Source organism: Oncorhynchus kisutch, linkage group LG8 (assembly GCF_002021735.2).
Source record: "Oncorhynchus kisutch isolate 150728-3 linkage group LG8, Okis_V2, whole genome shotgun sequence".
Classification (NCBI taxonomy): Eukaryota; Metazoa; Chordata; class Actinopteri; order Salmoniformes; family Salmonidae; genus Oncorhynchus; species Oncorhynchus kisutch.
In genome coordinates this window covers 74,565,528-74,583,922 of record NC_034181.2, presented here as the reverse complement: position 1 = coordinate 74,583,922, position 18,395 = coordinate 74,565,528, and the positions used below count along the sequence as shown (strand labels likewise).

General features: G+C 44.4%; 2 protein-coding genes across 6 annotated transcripts in view; one reads left to right on the top strand and one right to left on the bottom strand.

Annotated features, from left to right (window-relative positions):
• Positions 1-8,247: 8,247 nt before the first annotated feature.
• Positions 8,248-15,961, top strand: LOC109881367 (bromodomain-containing protein 7-like). Of its 2 annotated transcripts, none has more exons than XM_031831217.1 (17): positions 8,248-8,402; positions 8,721-8,902; positions 9,254-9,374; positions 9,543-9,600; positions 10,189-10,333; positions 10,516-10,626; positions 10,963-11,135; positions 12,133-12,259; positions 12,405-12,480; positions 12,668-12,775; positions 13,145-13,280; positions 13,622-13,724; positions 13,818-13,877; positions 14,553-14,655; positions 14,948-15,088; positions 15,450-15,590; positions 15,802-15,961. In XM_031831217.1, exons 1-17 carry the CDS (start codon positions 8,360-8,362, stop codon positions 15,861-15,863), a joined length of 1,890 nt encoding a protein of 629 aa, XP_031687077.1. In that variant the 5' UTR covers positions 8,248-8,359; the 3' UTR covers positions 15,864-15,961. The 2 variants fall into 2 exon arrangements, with proteins under 2 accessions (XP_031687077.1, XP_020329106.2); XM_020473517.2 differs by having other exon boundaries at positions 8,266-8,402; positions 9,260-9,374; positions 15,802-15,957.
• Positions 15,962-16,050: 89 nt separating this feature from the next.
• The window catches only part of LOC109881364 (adenylate cyclase type 2), a 72,538-nt gene continuing 70,193 nt past the window's right edge, over positions 16,051-18,395 (bottom strand). For all 4 annotated transcript variants that reach the window (XM_031831212.1, XM_031831214.1, XM_031831216.1 and 1 more), the window contains 2 exons: positions 17,904-18,028; positions 16,051-17,750 (listed from right to left, as the gene is read on the bottom strand). In XM_031831212.1, coding sequence (XP_031687072.1) covers positions 17,604-17,750; positions 17,904-18,028 — 272 coding nt within the window. In that variant the 3' untranslated portion in view covers positions 16,051-17,603. The remainder of the gene's footprint in view (positions 17,751-17,903; positions 18,029-18,395) is intronic.

Sequence of the window (18,395 nt, the reverse complement as noted above, 5' to 3'; positions counted from 1 at the left end):
GGCTGCCTGCGCCTAGCGATCCCAACAATCCCTTTATCTGCCTTTCATTACGGTCTCACTCGCCCTCTTAGCAGAGCGGGTGTCTGGGAGAGACAGTCACTTTCTCCCAGCCTGTGATGTTCCTGCAGATTACAGAGGCGCTTTGAAGCCGCTGCACTCCTCGATGCCGGGGCCTCAGACAGACCCATGCCATCTGCCAGATTGACGCCGAAGCAGCAGAATGGGGCAGAGACGCCCTCTGTTGATCTAGGCCTCTTTTGTCTTTCATGTGTCACATTCGGATGTCGCACCAAAGCCACACCTATGCAATCTGAATCTGCAGCGGGGCCCGCCTGCCCGAGAGACCAGCACACAAACACATAGACCAGATGTACGGACGGGATGGGGAGTAATGGGCCTTTGTAATTACTCTTACCTGTGGGCATCTGTCTAGAAATGAGACAATTACTGCGGTCTTCGCCACATGGTATTCTCCCTCCCTCTCTGCCAAGGCCTTGGAAATCACATTCATGTGGGCTTTTTATCCCTTACCGGCAGATTGAATTTTATAACACCGTAAGAGCATTAGAGGACAGCATGCAGGCTCATTTTCTAACAGTCCCGGTCAATGCTGCAGAAAGGTATAGATGTTACGACCCTTAGGGCAGTTAGTATAGCAGATGGAAAGATACTGTTAAAGTTGCTGCCCTGGGGCAGTTAATGGTTCACTCTGATAAAATAGGCCTTACAGGTTTTTGCCATCTTTAACAATTTGGGATGAGTCAATACCTCCTCTCATTATTGGGTGTCAAATTGGGAGGCATAACCTTTGGTTGGAATGTCAGGTTAACTACCAAAGTTGGAAGTTCCTTCCCCCGTAAAATGTGGAACGTCAACGAGTGCACAGACAGTGTTACCCCCTCATACAGTACCAATCAGTGGGTCTGGATGGTGAACTCTCATTGTGTTCGCAGACTCAGAGACCATTTGCTAATGGCTGCTACACAGTTTATATGAACTTTTCATACAGCTTAGGATCTGAAAGAGGACCATCACCAGGCTTTGAACACTGGTCCCCTGTATTCTCCCCACCCCAGGACCACTTTCTTCAGAGGCTTATAGAGAAAAAAGTCCAAGAGCGACATAAATCATTGGTTACCCCCCTTCTTGAAAACACACACACCTCCTCCCCCTCCTTCTCTTTGTCATATAAACACACAGACACTGTCAACCCCCAACAAGACTCCCCCACAGTCACACATCAGAGAACTCTCCACTCACACAAAAAATTGAAATGGAGCTTTCAAAAACAGAATAATACGTTAAAGCACAAGGCATTAAACTACAAAAACATGAAGTAAATCCCAATAAAATATACATTACAGTAATTGGATCAGAGAAGACTAGGTCTGACGATGGGAAGCGGGAGATGCTAATGACAGCATATCAAATGACCTCATGCAGCACTTCAAACACAGCTCTGCATTGATTCTCCTCTATCTGTAGCAGCACGAGGTACCCTGGCTGTTGAAACTAGTTTTGCAATAGTTTGAGCGAATAATCACACAATCAACACAGTACAGACTACAGTAGATCATGAGTTCATCACCATAGTGATGTACAGTGCTTTGCTCCAAGTTGGAACTTCCAACACAGAGCCAGGTCATATCCACTGACTCCAGTGGCTTAAGACTGTATTCGAGATATTGGGACCTCTGCCATGGTAAATGTTGGGAGTAATACAGTCTCATAACAGTCTAATAGAAAAACAAAGCTACACACAGACACCGTGAAGGCCGTAGATAGGAGGAGAGTTAAATGTCATTCTGTGATTGAGTGAGTGATGGAGTCTCAAAGCAGCCATCACAGTGACAGATTGGCAGCAATCAGGACAGACAGGCAGGAGAGAAAGAATGATTGGCTTTGACTCTTTGATGTTTATATCTCTTTTATCTGATTGCTGGTTATACATCTTCAAACCCTGTTCGTTGTTGACAAGACATGGTGACCCTAAACCATCTTCTCTGTCACATCTGAATAGGATTCAGATTTCTGCCCTTTGAGTTTAAAGAAGAAAACGTTAATCTGCTTCGCAGTGTTCATCTCTGTCAGGGAACAACTGATGTGCCATTGATTCTGTGTACACAACCAATAACATTTTCTTTGATTTGATTACATGGTTTCAGGTCATTTAGAAATAATGATTATGTGCTGGAGATCCTAGATGATAGTGCATTGCAAAAGCTTATAGAGAATAACATAGGCAGTATGACCATTTTCAATGGACAATAGCATAAAACTGGGTTGTCCAAGGTCATAAAAAAGCACTACCAATGTCTGTACAAAAATGTTATTCAAAAACTATAGAAACTGGATTTTTCCAATGGCTTAAATTTCAAGTGATGATAGTATTTTGGCCCTACAGTGGCATATAAACACTGCATAACTCGAGTGCTGATGGGTTGGTCAAACCCAAACCATGTGCAAGACAGATAAACCATTTCAAACCCTCTTTTGTGTCCCCCTGTTTGTGTTTTTGTTGTGAATGTATGGAGACCAAACATGTTCATTCCATACAGGCCACAGTGTGGGAAGCGGTTTCCCATGGTTCCGTTAGGATGCTGCATGCTTTCATGTGGAAAATAATCTCTGGGTCCCCTCAGCCCTCTGTTGTGACAGGGGATAATGAATTTCACAACATCTGCCATTTGTTAGCCCTGTTCGGTGTAACCGATCTCCTTTTAATCCTGAGACGTCCATGGACTTCCAAAGCGTGTGCAGAGCCACAGATTGAATGAAACAGATGGATCCCATGGCCTCTCTGGGCTGGGAGTAGGAGTACAGAGTACCGGCAGGCAAGCAGGCAGAGGATGGGGCTGGGAATAAGGGCTGGGGCTGGGAGTAGGGGTACAGAGTACCGACAGGCAAGCAGGCAGAGGATGGGGCTGGGAATAAGGGCTGGGGCTGGGAGTAGGGGTACAGAGTACCGGCAGGCAAACAGGCAGAGGATGGGGCTGGGAATAAGGGCTGGGGCTGGGAGTAGGGGTACAGAGTACCGGCAGGCAAACAGGCAGAGGAGGGGGCTGGGAATAAGGGCTGGGGCTGGGAGTAGGAGTACAGAGTACCGACAGGCAAGCAGGCAGAGGATGGGGCTGGGAATAAGAGCTGGGGCTGGGAGTAGGGGTACAGAGTACCGACAGGCAAACATGCAGAGGAGGGGGCTGGGAATAAGAGCTGGGGCTGGGAGTAGGGGTACAGAGTACCGACAGGCAAACATGCAGAGGATGGGGCTGGGAATAAGAGCTGGGGCTGGGAGTAGGGGTACAGAGTACCGGCAGGCAAACATGCAGAGGAGGGGGCTGGGAATAAGGGCTGGGGCTGGGAGTAGGGGTACAGAGTACCGGCAGGCAAATAGGCAGAGGAGGGGGCTGGGAATAAGGGCTGGGGCTGGGAGTAGGAGTACAGAGTACCGACAGGCAAGCAGGCAGAGGATGGGGCTGGGAATAAGAGCTGGGGCTGGGAGTAGGGGTACAGAGTACCGACAGGCAAGCAGGCAGAGGATGGGGCTGGGAATAAGAGCTGGGGCTGGGAGTAGGGGTACAGAGTACCGACAGGCAAGCAGGCAGAGGATGGGGCTGGGAATAAGGGCTGGGAGTAGGAGTACAGAGTACCGACAGGCAAACAGGCAGAGGATGGGGCTGGGAATAAGAGCTGGGGCTGGGAGTAGGGGTACAGGTTGGGACACACGCTATACAGCTTTCTATTGAGTTACAGTACATCCCTTCAAATGCACTGAAAGTATAGGACCTCTGTCATATGTTTATAGGTATTCAGTGTAGTGGTAGTGTTTTTCAGCCGTAATGTTAGCTTATTCATGCTCTTTCCTCAAGAAAAGTGAAGATTTGACATGTCAGTGTTGAATGGTTTGAGCCTTATCTCAGTTTCAAGGGACACAGAGTACTGGACAGTGATTCTCTCTCCCCAAGGCTTGTGAGGGATAGAGAGTGACAACACAGGCAGATAATAGTCAAGACTATTGATAAAGAAGCTGCGACACTGCTCCTCCTTTAGGCTTCTGTATCAGAACTCACCAGACAGTGACAGTATTAAGCCTGAGCTGAACCAGAGTGATGGGTTTTTAAATCAACTGACATGATTTACCTCACTGCTTAAAACGGTTATCCTTAAGGGCAAAATAAAAATTGTATTTGCTTGCGTGGGCTGGGCAGTGATAACGCTAAACTGTTTTGCTGTACAGATAGAATACAACTAAAATCCTCAATGATCAACTTTGAAATGTAAAAATATGATCACTTCGCAAAAATTTAGAGACGTTGATATCCAGATAAATTATAATTAGTTGAGTATTGTTTTGATAGCCATACATGAGTATACATAGATGATTATACAAATTATACATTCATCAGAGCCTCAGAATCACCTTTCCATCTGAAAGGAAGGTATGGTCGGAATGGCCAATTCTGTTCCTTTTCGTTTCCACCAATTCTGAATATGAGAAACTGGATTTTCAGCCCCCATCCTCTGCCTCTTCATAAAACCTGGAATGTGCTTCAAAGAATGCACACTATCTTCCCTCCATGAATAAAACATCTGTCACTCATCGGCCTGTAAAATATGTGGCGATTTAACAGAGCATAACAGCTCTGAAGGGGATAGAGGAGGCAGAGCAGAAGCCTGTGCAGTGTCCTAATAATAAGCCCTGTACAAGAGTTAGCTTAGGCTATCTCTCCCTTTGGACAGTTCACAGTTTGCTGGTCTTTGTCCCAGGCCAGGGCAAGTAAAACTCCTATTTGTGATCCATAATGACAATAGGAGATATTACATGAAATAAAAACAATTCAGTGTTTCAAAGCAGGTTCACGTTAGAGTGCAGACAGAGAACTAAATGTCAGGTTGTGCGGTACTGGTAAGAAGTCTGGTGCAGGAGAGTGGAGAGTTGTGATCCTGCGCACACTTTAATTGGCAGAAGTGACAACAGACGGATGCAACTGCGTCTAAAATCCTCCAGCCAAATGGCAAAAGTGCAAAGCGTGACAACAATCACAATAATGCATAAGTTAAACAATTAAACACACTCGGGTTTAACACGGTACCCGGGGAAAAACCAGCCTGGCGCGTAACAAGGAGGAGGAGGAGCGGAGCAGACTTTGGCGGAAGTCGTGACACTAAAGGCAAACTAGACTGGTGGAAATGTAAAGTAAACAATGTAGTGAATGGTCTGGGGGGGCTGCCTCAGGTAAAGCTAAACGTACAGTAAAAATGTGTCCTGGATCGGTTGGCCTTTTATGCTCGTCAACGTGAAAAGTCACAGAGGAGGGGAATGGAAAGTGGGACAGGCAACCGCCATGTGAAAGTTAGTGGGTCAAAGTTACTGTCTCTGTACCTAATTTATTTCTATACATTTTCTATGAGTAAATCCACTTATTCACTCCCTATGTGTCCAAAGTGAGGGGGTGGAGGCTCCAAATAGGTGAGAAACAGTGGTCTAGCTGTCTATCCTAGTTAGCTCCAGAGAGGGCATGGAGGGGAAGCCTGTTACTCACACATCAGAGGCTACATTCACCCTCCGTTCCTCTCTGTTTGGGATCCCTCTCGGCTCTGTCTGTTTTAACCAGTTTGCCTGATTGTTCGGGCCAGGGGCTTCTGATAACCTTAGGGTGCTTCACCTTTCTAAAGCAAGTGTCCATTTATTATAATACAAAATTACTCAGTAGGAGGATGTGATGACGTCAGAGAGAGATAGGACAATCACCTCATTATCACCGATACTTCTACGATAATCGAGAATTTCAATAAGCATTTTTCTACGTCTGGCCATGCTTTCCACCGGGCTACCCCTACCCCAGCCAACATCTCAGCACCCCCTGCAGACACTTGCCCAAGCCCCCCCCCCTTTCTCCTTCACACAAATCCAGACAGCTGATGTTCTGAAAGAGCTGCAAAATCTGGATCCAAACAAATCAGCTGGGCTAGACAATCTGGATCCTCTCTTTCTAAAATTACCAGCTGAAATTGCTGAAACCCCTATAACTAACCTTTTCAACCTCTCTTTCGTATCGTCTGAGATCCCCAAAGATTGGAAAGCTGCCGCGGTCATCCCCCTCTTCAGAGGGGGTGACACTCTAGACCTGAACTGTTATAGACCTATATCCATCCATCCCTGCATTTCTAAAATCTTCGAAAGCCAAGTTAACAAACAGATTACCGACCATTTCGAATCCCACCGTACCTTCTCCACTATGCAATCTGGTTTCCGAGCTGGTCATGGGTGCACCTCAGCCACGCTCAAGTTCCTAAATGATATCATAACCGCCATCGATAGAAGACAGTACTGTGCAGCAGCCTTCATTGACCTGGCCAAGGCTTTTGACTCTTTCAATCACCACATTCTTATCGGCAGACTCAATAGCCTTGGCATCTCAAATGACTGCCTCGCCTGGTTCACCAACTACTTCTCAGATAGAGTTCAGTGTGTCAAATCGGAGGACCTGTTGTCCGGACCTCTGGCAGTCTCTATGGGGGTGCCACAGGGCTCAATTCTCGGGCCGATTCTTTTCTCTGATTATTTCAATGATGTCCATCTTGCTGCTGGTGATTCTCTGATCCACCTCTACGCAAACGACACCATGCTGTATACATCTGGCCCTTCTTTGGACACTGTGCTAACAAACCTCCAAACAAGCTTCAATGCCATACAACACTCCTTCTGTGGCCTCCAACGGCTTTTAAATGCAAGTAAAACTAAGTGCATGCTCTTCAACCGATTTGCTGCCCGCACCCTCCTGCCCGACTAGCATCACTACTCTGGACGGTTCTGACTTCGAATATGTGGACAACTACAAATCCTAGGTGTCTGGTTAGACTGTAAACTCTCCTTCCAGACTCACATTAAGCATCTCCAATCCAAAATTAAGTCTAGAATCGGCTTCCTATTTCGCAACAAAGCCTCCTTCACTCATGCTGCCAAACATACCCTCGTAAAACTGACTATCCTAATGATCCTTGACTTCGGCAATGTAATTTACAAAATAACCTCCAACACTCTACTCAACAAACTGGATGTAGTCTATCACAGTGCCATCCGTTTTGTCACCAAAGCCCCATATACTACCCACCACTGCGACCTCTATGCTCTCGTTGGCTGGCCCTCACTGCATATTCTTCGCCAAACCCACTGGCTCCAGGTCATCTATAAGTCTATGCTAGGTAAAGCCCCGCCTTACCTGAGCTCACTGGTCACCATAGCAACACCCACCCGTAGCACGTGCTCCAGCAGGTATATTTCACTGGTCATCCCCAAAGCAAACACTTCCTTTGGCCACCTTTCCTTCCAGTTCTCTGCTGCCAATGACTGGAACAAATTGCAAAAATCACTGAAGCTGGAGTCTTATATGTCCCTCTCTAACTTTAAGCATCAGCTGTCAGACCAGCTTACCGATCACTGTACCTGTACACAGCCGATCTATAAATGGCACAACCAACTACCTCATCCCCACATTGTTATTTATCCTCTTGCTCTTTTGCACCCCAGTATCTTTACTTGCACATCATCATCTGCACCTCTATCACTCCAGTGTTAATGCTAAATTGTAATTATTTCGCCTCTATGGCCTATTTATTGCCCTACCTCCCTACTCTTCTACATTTGCACACTGTACATATATTTTTCTATTGTGTTATTGAATGTTTGTTTATGTGTAACTCTGTGTTGTTTTGCTTTATCTTGGCCAGGTCACAGTTGTAAATGAGTACTTGTTCTCAACTGGCCTACCTGGTTAAGTAAAGGTGAAATAAAAAATAAATATAAAAATGTACAAATGTACTATAGGCCTACATTGCTTCTGATACCGCTGTCCAGTTTAGAAGTCTTAGGAAAATCTGGAGACCAATACTGTGTTAATCACACCCCCTACAGGTAGCTAAAGTTGATACATTCTTATGTCATATATATATATATATATATATATATTTTTTTTTTTTTTTTTTTATAAATAAATATATATATTTATATATATAGCAAGTCAGTTCACAACAAATGCTTATTTACAATGACGCCCTACCCGGCCAAACCGTCAATCACAACGGGATGTGATACAGCCTGGGACCATTTCTGACACAATAAAACCAAAAAAATATTTAAAAAAAAAAGTAAAAACATACAACACGGACACGTTAGGTAGGTTTGGCTTATCTACAAATAAACATTGCACATGGTGATAAAATAATGTGATTTTACCTCCAGCCGACATGCGGCGCTGCACCAAACAAGCACGCTGCAATCGATTGCTATCCCTTCCAGGAGAGAAAACAAAGAATAACATTGTTGTTAGCTAGCGTAAAGATTCAAAACATATAAATAATGGTCAAGAAGCATAAAAAGCACAAGTCTGAAAAATATGAAGGTAAGACACATTTTGATCGCCAATGCGCTGGTATTGGTTGAATTCCTTGGGACAATTAAAAGGCTTGCGCTTCGGTTAGCTAACGCATAATCATCCATTTGAATTCACCGCAAGTTAGCTATTTATATATTTTAGCCAGGTAGGGAGGTAACGTTAGCTAACGTTGTTGTTTGCAACATAGCAATTTAAGTTAGCTAACTAGTTGGATACCTCACAGTTGAGCGAGCTGGCTAGCGAACTGTCTGCAGCAACTTGAGTTGGTTACGATCAAATATTTGGAAATATACTTAAAGCTAACACAATGTGTCCCACCTACAGAGTACGGGGAGAGACCACTTAAATTGGTTCTCAAGGTTGCTGGAAATGAGGTGACGACTGGAAGCTCGAGCTTTGAAAACACATTTGATGAACATCCAGATTTAGAGAAACACACGGACAAGAAAAATAACAATTATAAGGAAAGGATCGATACCATGTCACCCGTTGATGACAAGAAAAAGGTGAGTTTGGGAATCCATATTTTCATTACAGCCCATGTTTACCTTTGTGTACTGTTTCTGAGGGGAATGTCTAGCTGCCATTTCATTCCATGGCATGCCATGGGTGGTGCTAGCTGACTAAACTCTACCTGTTTAAGTGTCTGAACTCCACCAACTGAGTGGAGCAGAGACCATCCTGTTGGGGAATTCAGCTCTGACAACATGGATTTGCTCAAGAGCCCAATACTTAAACGTTGAAGTGGCTTTTGATTTTCAGAATTCAAAAAGGGGTTTATTTGGCCAATAGACTGACTCCTAGGTGATCTATCAAAAATTATAATTGTGTCAAACATGTTTATATGGTGCATTTAGATGAAGAAGAAGAAGAAGAAGAAGAAGAAGGGACAGGACGCTGATACAGACTGGGATGATAGGGAGGCGAGCAGGACCCCTATCCATTCTGATCTGGCATCCTCCTTGAATAAAGTGGAAGGTAACTTACTTGCCAGTTTCTACAATGGCTGCCACTTTTCCATAATCCTTTCTTGGCCATTAATTTCTATTGATATATATATAAAGTCATTTTAACCATTATTTATCTTTCTTAACCTCTTCTTTACCCACATCACTCCCTCGTCTGCTTTTTCTCTCTCATTCTCAGAGAAAAAACTGACCCCACTGCAGGAAGCCTTGAGTCAACTCATCAGACAGCTCCAAAGGTGAAGCTTGTTACTAAGAAATTGTCATTGAATTGATTAGCAGTCTGTTTCCTCTGGTCTAAACATATCCCGATGCCCCAGAGTAGTGCCCCCCTGTGTAGGGTGCCGTCTTTCAGATGGGACTTCAAACGGGTGTCCTTACTCTATGGTCACTAAAGATCCCATGGCAATTATTGTAAGAGTAGGGGCGCAGCGGTCTAAGGCACTGCATCTCCGTACTAGAGGCGTCACTACAGACCCTGGTTTGATTCCAGGCTGTATCACAAACCGGCCGTGATTGGGAGTCCCACAGGGTGGCTCACATTTGGCCCAGTGTCGTTAGGGTTTGGCCATCATTGTAAATAAGAATTGGTTCTTAATGACATGCCTAGTCAAATAAAAACCTGGTATCCCAGCTAAATTCTCAATCTGGCCCTCATATGGCCACCTATCATCCCTAGCTTCCAATTGGCTCATTCACCCCCCCTCTCCCCTGTAACTATTCCCCAGGTCGTTGCTGTAAATGAGAATGTGTTCTCAGTCAACTTACCTGGTAAAATAGCTGTTGCATTGAGGCCTATCAAAGCAACAACTGACTTTCTCTTGTAGGAAAGACCCAAGTGCGTTTTTCTCGTTCCCTGTGACTGACCTTATCGCTCCTGGCTACTCCACGATTATCAAGCGGCCCATGGACTTCGGCGCAATGAAGGAGAAAGTCAAGAATGAGTATTACCAGTCACTAGAGGAGCTTAAGGTACACCAGTCAGCTGCTCTACCTTCTTGACAAATAACTTTCAGAATAGCTTTATTTTGTTGTCTCATTCTAAAGCAGTGGGTTGATTGACAATCAAGCCTGAAGTGTTGATTAAATAGAAAACCAATGTTAAACATATGCAGAGTCCAGTGACTGACTGCCGTGTGTCTCCATTGATACAGGAGGACTTCAGGATCATGTGTGAGAATGCCATGATCTACAACAAGCCAGAGACCATTTACCACAAAGCTGCCAGGAAGTTGCTCCACTCTGGCATGAAGATTCTCCGCCCGGTAAGGGGAGTGCCTCTACAGAAGTAAACTTGACACATGCATATGGGATCTTCCCTTGAGAATGGGTTTTAGTCCTGGATTAGGCTTAATCTGTATATAGGAAACTGGCCATGTGTGCCTGGGTGAAATAATCACTAGTTGCCACATACGAACAGCAGAGGGCACCGTATTCATACCTATGAATGTTTAGATATGAATTTTCACCACAATGTTTTGTTGATAATTGGGGCCCCAGAAGACTAATCACAAGACCCTGAGATTGGAACACGGCAGATTATGGAATACATTTTGGTGAAACACTGAGTCAACTCTTGTCTCTCTCTCGCTGTCCCACAGGAGAGGCTTGAGAGCCTGAGGCAGAGTATTGAGTTCATGGCTGACCTAGAGAACCCAGCCAACCAGTCAAGTAAGACTGGAGAGGTGGGGAATTCAAGCATGGACCAGTGTAAAGACGGCCCCAGCCCCACAGATCCTAGCGAGACTACCCAGTCTGCACCAAACACTCCCAGGTACCGTGATAACTTTACCCTGCACATGAACACTGACAATATGCTTTTAGTTATTAATTGCTTGGAGAGTCATCATATGGATATTGATCTCGGACACAATTTACATAGACTAATATATAGACTTCCGATAGGGGTTACGGTGCTTAGACTGTGAGAAGCTGTTCTCGGCCATTTACCAAATACTGATCCCAACCAAGAAGCAAGCAAGCAGTATTACACACTAATGTTAAGTCATGGATAGTGTCCAAGTGCTGTGGGCTTGTTCTCCCAAGAGTTTGGTGGATCAGTTCTTTCCACAGACTCTGGCTGGAGGATGAGCGATAATGAAAGGAATGCCTTTGAGCGTGTCAGGTCTTGTGTTCAGTCAGCACTATGCAGTACCTTTCACACCAATCACTCTCTGAAACTTAGGAGTTTTTGTCCTTGTAAACCCCACTGAGGTGTAATGGGTAGGAAATTCTATTCTCTAAGGTATTTTCTTAAATGCATTGTTGGTTAAGGGCTTGAAGTAAGCATTTCACTAAGGTCTGATAATAATAAGTTCTAGGGAGGGGTTGTACAGTCATTGCTTTTGTCCAATCACAATGCAACTTAGGTTTTGGGGTACTCAGCTACGAGGTGAAAAAGGCAATGCTTGTAGAATGTACACTACTCTTACCTGTTGTATTTGGGGCATGTGACAAATACAATTTTATTTGAAATGCTTTTGCACATAACAGACTACAGCATGAGGACTTATAAGATTTGATGTGAAGTTTGATTGAAAGTATACTGGCAGCATATTCATTGGGAACATGTACTGTAGCTATAGCATGAAATGTATTCTCTATTAGATTTAGATGACTGTTTCAAAATGTATTGTAATCACTAATGGCTGCCAGCAAAATAAATTCCTATTTTCTGCTGATCCTTTTCTGGTATTGAACAATGAAACCCTATGAATCAGTTAAGTTCAAAGTCTCCTACTCCTCTATACTCTGTTCTCCAATACTTCCAGGAAAGACAACGACTCCAAAGACAAAGTGTCGAAGGTTGTCAGTCAGGCAGAGAAGGAGCTTGAGGAGATCCGCAAGCTCATTGACGATTCAGGAGGCAAATTGTCCAACAGAGGGCTGGAGAGTGAGGTGAGAGCTACGGGCTATGGAATTGGCTTAAACTGTTTAGGCCAACCAATCTCTTACCCCATCTACAATAAAGGAAATGTATTTAGTGAATATATTTATGTTCACTAATATAATAATACAAGTATTGTTTTATTTGGTTATGTAGCTGGACTTTGAGAGGAGAAAGTCTGATGGTTCCACCACACTGGCAATCCTGAACCCAGTCGACCTTGTGGCTGGAGGTAGGTCCAGTCATAGTCACGCCCGCAATTAGCTCGTTGCACTATTTCTATTTGTGCAACATGGGAAAACATGATTGATTCCAACTGTCATCAACTCTATCTTTCTGATGAACCTAACAAGTGTAATAAAATCATCAGCTTTTAATTGTAAATGAGCCTCTTTCTCAATCAACTCTTATCTCTACAGATGTGGGCTACTGCCCTGTGAAGCTGGGCATGATGTCCAACCGGCTGCAGAGTGGCATCAACACCCTGCAGGGCTTTAAGGAGGACAAGAGGAACATGGTCACACCAGGTAAGCTGAAGGGGCCTTAGTGACAAGGTTTAATAATAAAAAAAGCATTTATTTTATCGACTTCCATCGGCTCCCAAGATTCGCTGAATAACCTCTTCTCATCTGAGTGACTGAACCCAGAGCTTGTATAGAAGCACATGTATAAATCCAATGTTCAAGCAACATAAATACCAGTCTCAATGTATCCATTTATAAATCCATTCATGGGCAACAATTATTTTTGTAGCCATGTCAGATTGTGATTCTATAAAAACTGTTTTTCATAGTCCTATAAATGAATCTCTGTGAGAGGCTGAGCTCTCAGCCTGTGGTCCTGTATCTCCATCAGTGTTTACGAGCTGTAATGTAATCCAATCTCTGCTCTCACAGTATCGTACATGAACTATGGTCCGTACACCTCCTACGCGCCCGCCTACGACTCGAGCTTCGCCAACATCGGGAAAGAGGACACTGACCTGATCTACTCCTTCTATGGAGAGGAAGCCAGCCTCCAGGGATCTGAGAGGTATGCATGTTGCTCCTCATCCTCCCCCTACATTATGGTGTAATATTATGGTCCGGATCTGACATTTACAAGGGCCTACTTTACAGTAAATAATTCCAAACAAACAAAGCTTTGAACATTCCAGCATGCTCATAACAGTCCAGATGCCCCTGTATTTCATTGGGTTTGTATATGAGTAGGCATTTTATGGTTCTGTTGGCGTGGATGAGATTCACTGTGGTGGAGGCTAAAACCACATGGTAAACCTGATACGACCCTACTGCTGCTTCTGAGAGGAGACCAAATGTGACTACTATACACAAACACACACTGATGTAATGTGTTTGTCATTGTGTCTGCAGCCTCTCGGAGTTCCTGTCCAAATCGGAGGAGCACATGTACATACTGGCAGACAACCTCCTGGACGCGTTGACTAATGGGGAGCACTCCAAAACCCTGAGAGGGGTAGAACCATTAAGCATGTATCTGCATGGGAATTATATGGCTATTTGAACATTTCTTTGGACAATACTAACTTGATGTGTTCTTGCCCGTCAGACCCGTCCAGATGAGCAAGGGCCAACCGAATCCTCTGAGACTGGAGACAAGGACATGGAGGCAAGTCTCAGATACACTAGGACACTAAACGTGGACAACCTTAGCAGATAAAGGAGAGACACCACATCCTAGGTCAACTACACCCAGCTGAAGTGAACCCCAGCTAACCTGCCCCACCAACAGTGTTGGATAATATTAACAGCTTCTGCACATGCCGTAGCTGTTCCAGCTGTGTCAACATGGCAGGCTCGTTAGCTAGCTGCTATGATCCAACACACAGAAATAACATTTCCCCTTCAAAACACTGCCTCTCTCCAACAGCCCCTGAGACCAGGTCTGTTCACCCACTCTGTCAGGGATGTGGAAATGTCTGTTTTCTTTCTGCGCCCCCTTCGTTGGGTGGCTGAATGGCTCCTCAGTCACAGCAGTGTAGTGGCTGGAGGAAAGAAAAGCATCAGGCCTCTCTTAAGCACACAGCAGCTCTCTGTACCTGGCTGTTTGCTGTGCTTGGCTAGTGTCCAGTGTATCCTCATTCCCTGGTTGGGTGTTGCTGCTGCTCTTTATTGGAAAGGGACTGACAGAGGTATCGACTGGAGCTACCAGAAAAGAGCTGGCCTGGCTGGTGCCTCTCCTTTCAGCAATGCAATTTCAAAGATTAACTGACTGCAGCGCTGGGTGACTTGGAATCCAAACAAAAATGCTTTTACTAACCTAACCCTTCTGTTTTTCCCTCAGGTGGTTGAGCCCGATGCCAGCAAGCAGGCTGTAAGCAGGATAGCCTCCCTGGTCTCTGTGATCGGCTTGGACTTCCAGAATCCACCTGACCTCCTCTCTGAGGGTAAAGATCAGCTCTAACTGACCAAAGGGCAAACCCCAACAGTGTGCCAGTTAATTCTCTAAAGCTACTGAGAGCCAAAGAGTTACATTTTAAATCTCCTAGGCTTAAACCCTTCCTCAAGGTAATTGAGGCATTTCTGACTCCTGCAGCCTCCCTGGGCTGTTGTAGGGCATGTGCAGTCCCAGTTGAATGAGGTCTATGAAGATAATTCAAGAAATGGAACCCATTGTAGATGACCCTGCAAGCTTTCTTTGATATTTAAGTAACAAGAGTGTGAATGTCTTTGCATCAGAGGCCCAACATTTCCAGCAGAAGTTGGATGAGACTACAAAGCTCCTCTGCGAGCTGCAGGAAGCGCAGAGGGAACGCTTGAGTGTCAAGCAGCCCCTTAACATCTGCCTGCTAGCCCCAACCACCAAGGAGCTGCAGCTGGGTAACACTTAATTTTTTTATTTTAAAGAAGAATGGAATTCCACTGTCTATTTTATTGGGTGGGAGCTCTCTGATTCAATTGGGTTGGGTTAAATGCGGAAGACATCTCAGTTGAAGTCATTGTTGTGCAGCTGACTACATGTCACCTTTCCCCCACAAGTCTTTGTTTGGATTCAAGCTTTGGTTTGAACCCTGTAAAAATAGTGCAGCCAGAAACGGTTATGACGAAACATGAATTTCTCTGTCAAAGCTATTTCCTTTAGACTATCTTAATTCCAATGGAAGAAATGTGATCTTTATTTGGACTCCACCTTTGGCTTGAAGTTGGGCTCTAATATAATTTCCCATTTGTCTCTCTGTAGCAGAGAAGGTGACTGGTAACCTGGCCCAACTGACCAGGCAGGTGGCTCCAGGAGATGTGAGCAGTGTGTACGGGATCAGGAGGGCCATGGGCATTGCTCTGCCCTTAGAGGCAGATGAACCACTCATAGACCTCACCACAAGTAGGCTTAAACCACCCGGCATATCATTTAGTTCATGGGTAGTAAACATTCTAACCATATACTGGTTAATTTTGTGAACGTGTTCAGTGAAGTAGTAAGCCTACTTGCAAAACTGACTTTTTTTAAATTTGTGTGTATAAACAATAAATGTTATGGCTACATAGGAATTGAAATGTCAAAGCTATTCCCTTATGTCTCATCTTGATTCCAGTGGATGCTGAGCCGATGGATACCGTGCCTGAAGTTCAGCAGATTCCAGTCATCGCAGTATAATGGAATTTCACAGCAACCATCCTCCTGATAACATTTGTAGTGTACAAAAACATGTTCTTTGTTTGCATTTCTTTTAATAAACCTTTTATATTAAGCCATTTGTCATCTACCTTATCCAATCTGTTATTCCTTGTCTTTGTAAATCAAGTTGGGATTCAGCCTTTAGCAAAACAATATCGCAACTGTACAAAATGCAAACTCACATTTATTCCTCAGACAGCATAACATGAAAGCATTCGTTTGGCAGTCAGATGTTGAGTAAGGCCACAGGACAAGTCAGTTTTCTGAGGCACAGAGAAGAATGTATCTTAAGATTTAAATGTCTGCATTGGACCTTTTATCAAATAATTTATGGGTAACAAGTATGTTACTGTTTTCAATGAAACAACATTCAAACAAACTGCTTCTAAGCTAAATTTGCTCTTTGCTAGGACTGTCTGTGATGTGATTGGGGAGAGCTGAAAACAAGCTGTTTGGAACTCTTTCTTATCGGTCTTAGCTAATTTACTGCCTGGCCAAAACTCCATCCCACCAAACAGGCTGAGATTTCAGGTGGTGTTTTAAAAATGGCAAATATTCTAACCTGTATGTTAGTCTAATGTTAACTGCAACAATACAGACAGTTGATTGTTTGACAGCAGGTTTAGGTACACAAAGAACACCAAGTAGAATGTTAGTTTGACCAGCCATTCCCAAAAAGCATATGCTGCCTGTCTGCACATGACACTGCAGGTTAATGTTGGCTACTCAATGCAATCTATACATTTACAACTATGGCTGAAGTATACTGCACAGCACTGAGTTAGGCTCAAGACAATTCTGTTTTGTTTCAGTCAAATGAAACTTTTCATACAGTCACCAGAATGTTTTGTTTTCCTCATTGATTGTAGTGCCTATAGCACTTATTCTTAATCAGGCATGTGTTCTAAGCTTATGATAGAAATTGGTAAACAGTACACCTCATACCATATAAACTGTCCATTACACAGTAATAATTTCCACAGAGCGTTGGAGTGCAAGTTTAAACTGTTTTGGTTCCGATGCTGCAACGCTGTTAACAGCATGAAGGGAACCCGTGAGCAAAGTCTTACATCTTACTTATCATAATATCTGCAGTGCAGCTTGGGACAACGTCATTTAGCTTAGTCTACCTTTTAAGGTCTAGAAAACCATGAGAGTATGTACAGTACACTTCTGTCACTCCACATGCAGCAGAACTCACTCCATTGTTTTGGTCACCATTTGCTTGATAAACAGCTCAGTTTTAAGAGAGGACTGAATATGTTTTGTGTGCATCATGATTCCAGCAAGGTTCTAGGAATATCAGGTCATAGAATCCAGTATGACGACGACCAGTGCTTGACGTAACCTCCATGTCAATTGAATGCACACATTGGAACTGGATCTCTAAAACAAGTCAGCTGCAGTAAAAATGTATTTCCAATCAAGAATCTCCCAAAGGGATTCCTGGAAACATGAACAATCTGAAATATAACCTCTAGGACCACAAGGTCATGTCTTCAAGTCTTGTTCTGTTCCGGTCAGGATGATTGCTGACTGAAGCACTGAGATGGATTATATTTGTGTGCTCCGGTAGGTTTACTCTAAGCATGTTAACTTATGTGCGTTCATGTAATTAGTCTGTGCTGAATGCTAGACTGTGTCCTGTAACCGACCCAGCACACGTATAAGCAACCAGGCCCAGAGTCCACACACACAGTAGTGTGCTCACCTTAGACCTCAGCTCAGGCCCATTCCCTGCTGCTTGCTCATGTCCGTACACACAAAGAAGGTTGTCAGCTCGCCTTTTCCCTTGACGTTGATGAGGCCTCGGCACTCGCAGGAGTAGCCCAGCTTCTGGAGCACGTCCGACGTCTCCTCTGTGACCTGGAGCAGAAACAGACACGTAGCAAGGAACAAGACACATTACTATGCTGAATGCATGCAGCCATGGTTTTTGTGTGGTTATAGTTAATCTCTCCAGCCAGACTAGCAAGGACAATATTGTATGACTGACAAGACTAGGTTGTTGTACTGAACCTGAATCTTGCCCAGCTCTCCAGTGCTCTCCATCCTACTGGCCACATTGACGGTGTTGCCCCAGATGTCATACTGAGGTTTTCTGGCTCCAATCACCCCAGCAATGACAGGCCCATGGTTAATGCCTGTGAAAAGCAGGCAGACAGTGACACATAACAAGATACCTGCTGGGAATAAACCAGTCAAATACTGTAGGGAAAGGGGGATACCTAGTCAGTTGTACAACTGAATGCCTTCAACTGAAATGTGTCCTCCGCATTTAACCCAACCCCTCAATCAGAGAGGTGCGGGGGGGATGCCTTAATCTACATCCACGTCTTGGGCGCCCGGGTAACAGTGGGCTAACTGCCTTGCTCAGGGGCAGATTGACAGATTTCTACCTTGTCAGCTCAGGGATTCGATCCAGCAAACCTTCGGATACTGGCCCAGCGCTATAACTGATGGCACAGAAAACAATTGGAAATAAATATATTCTAACAGGTACCATCAGCT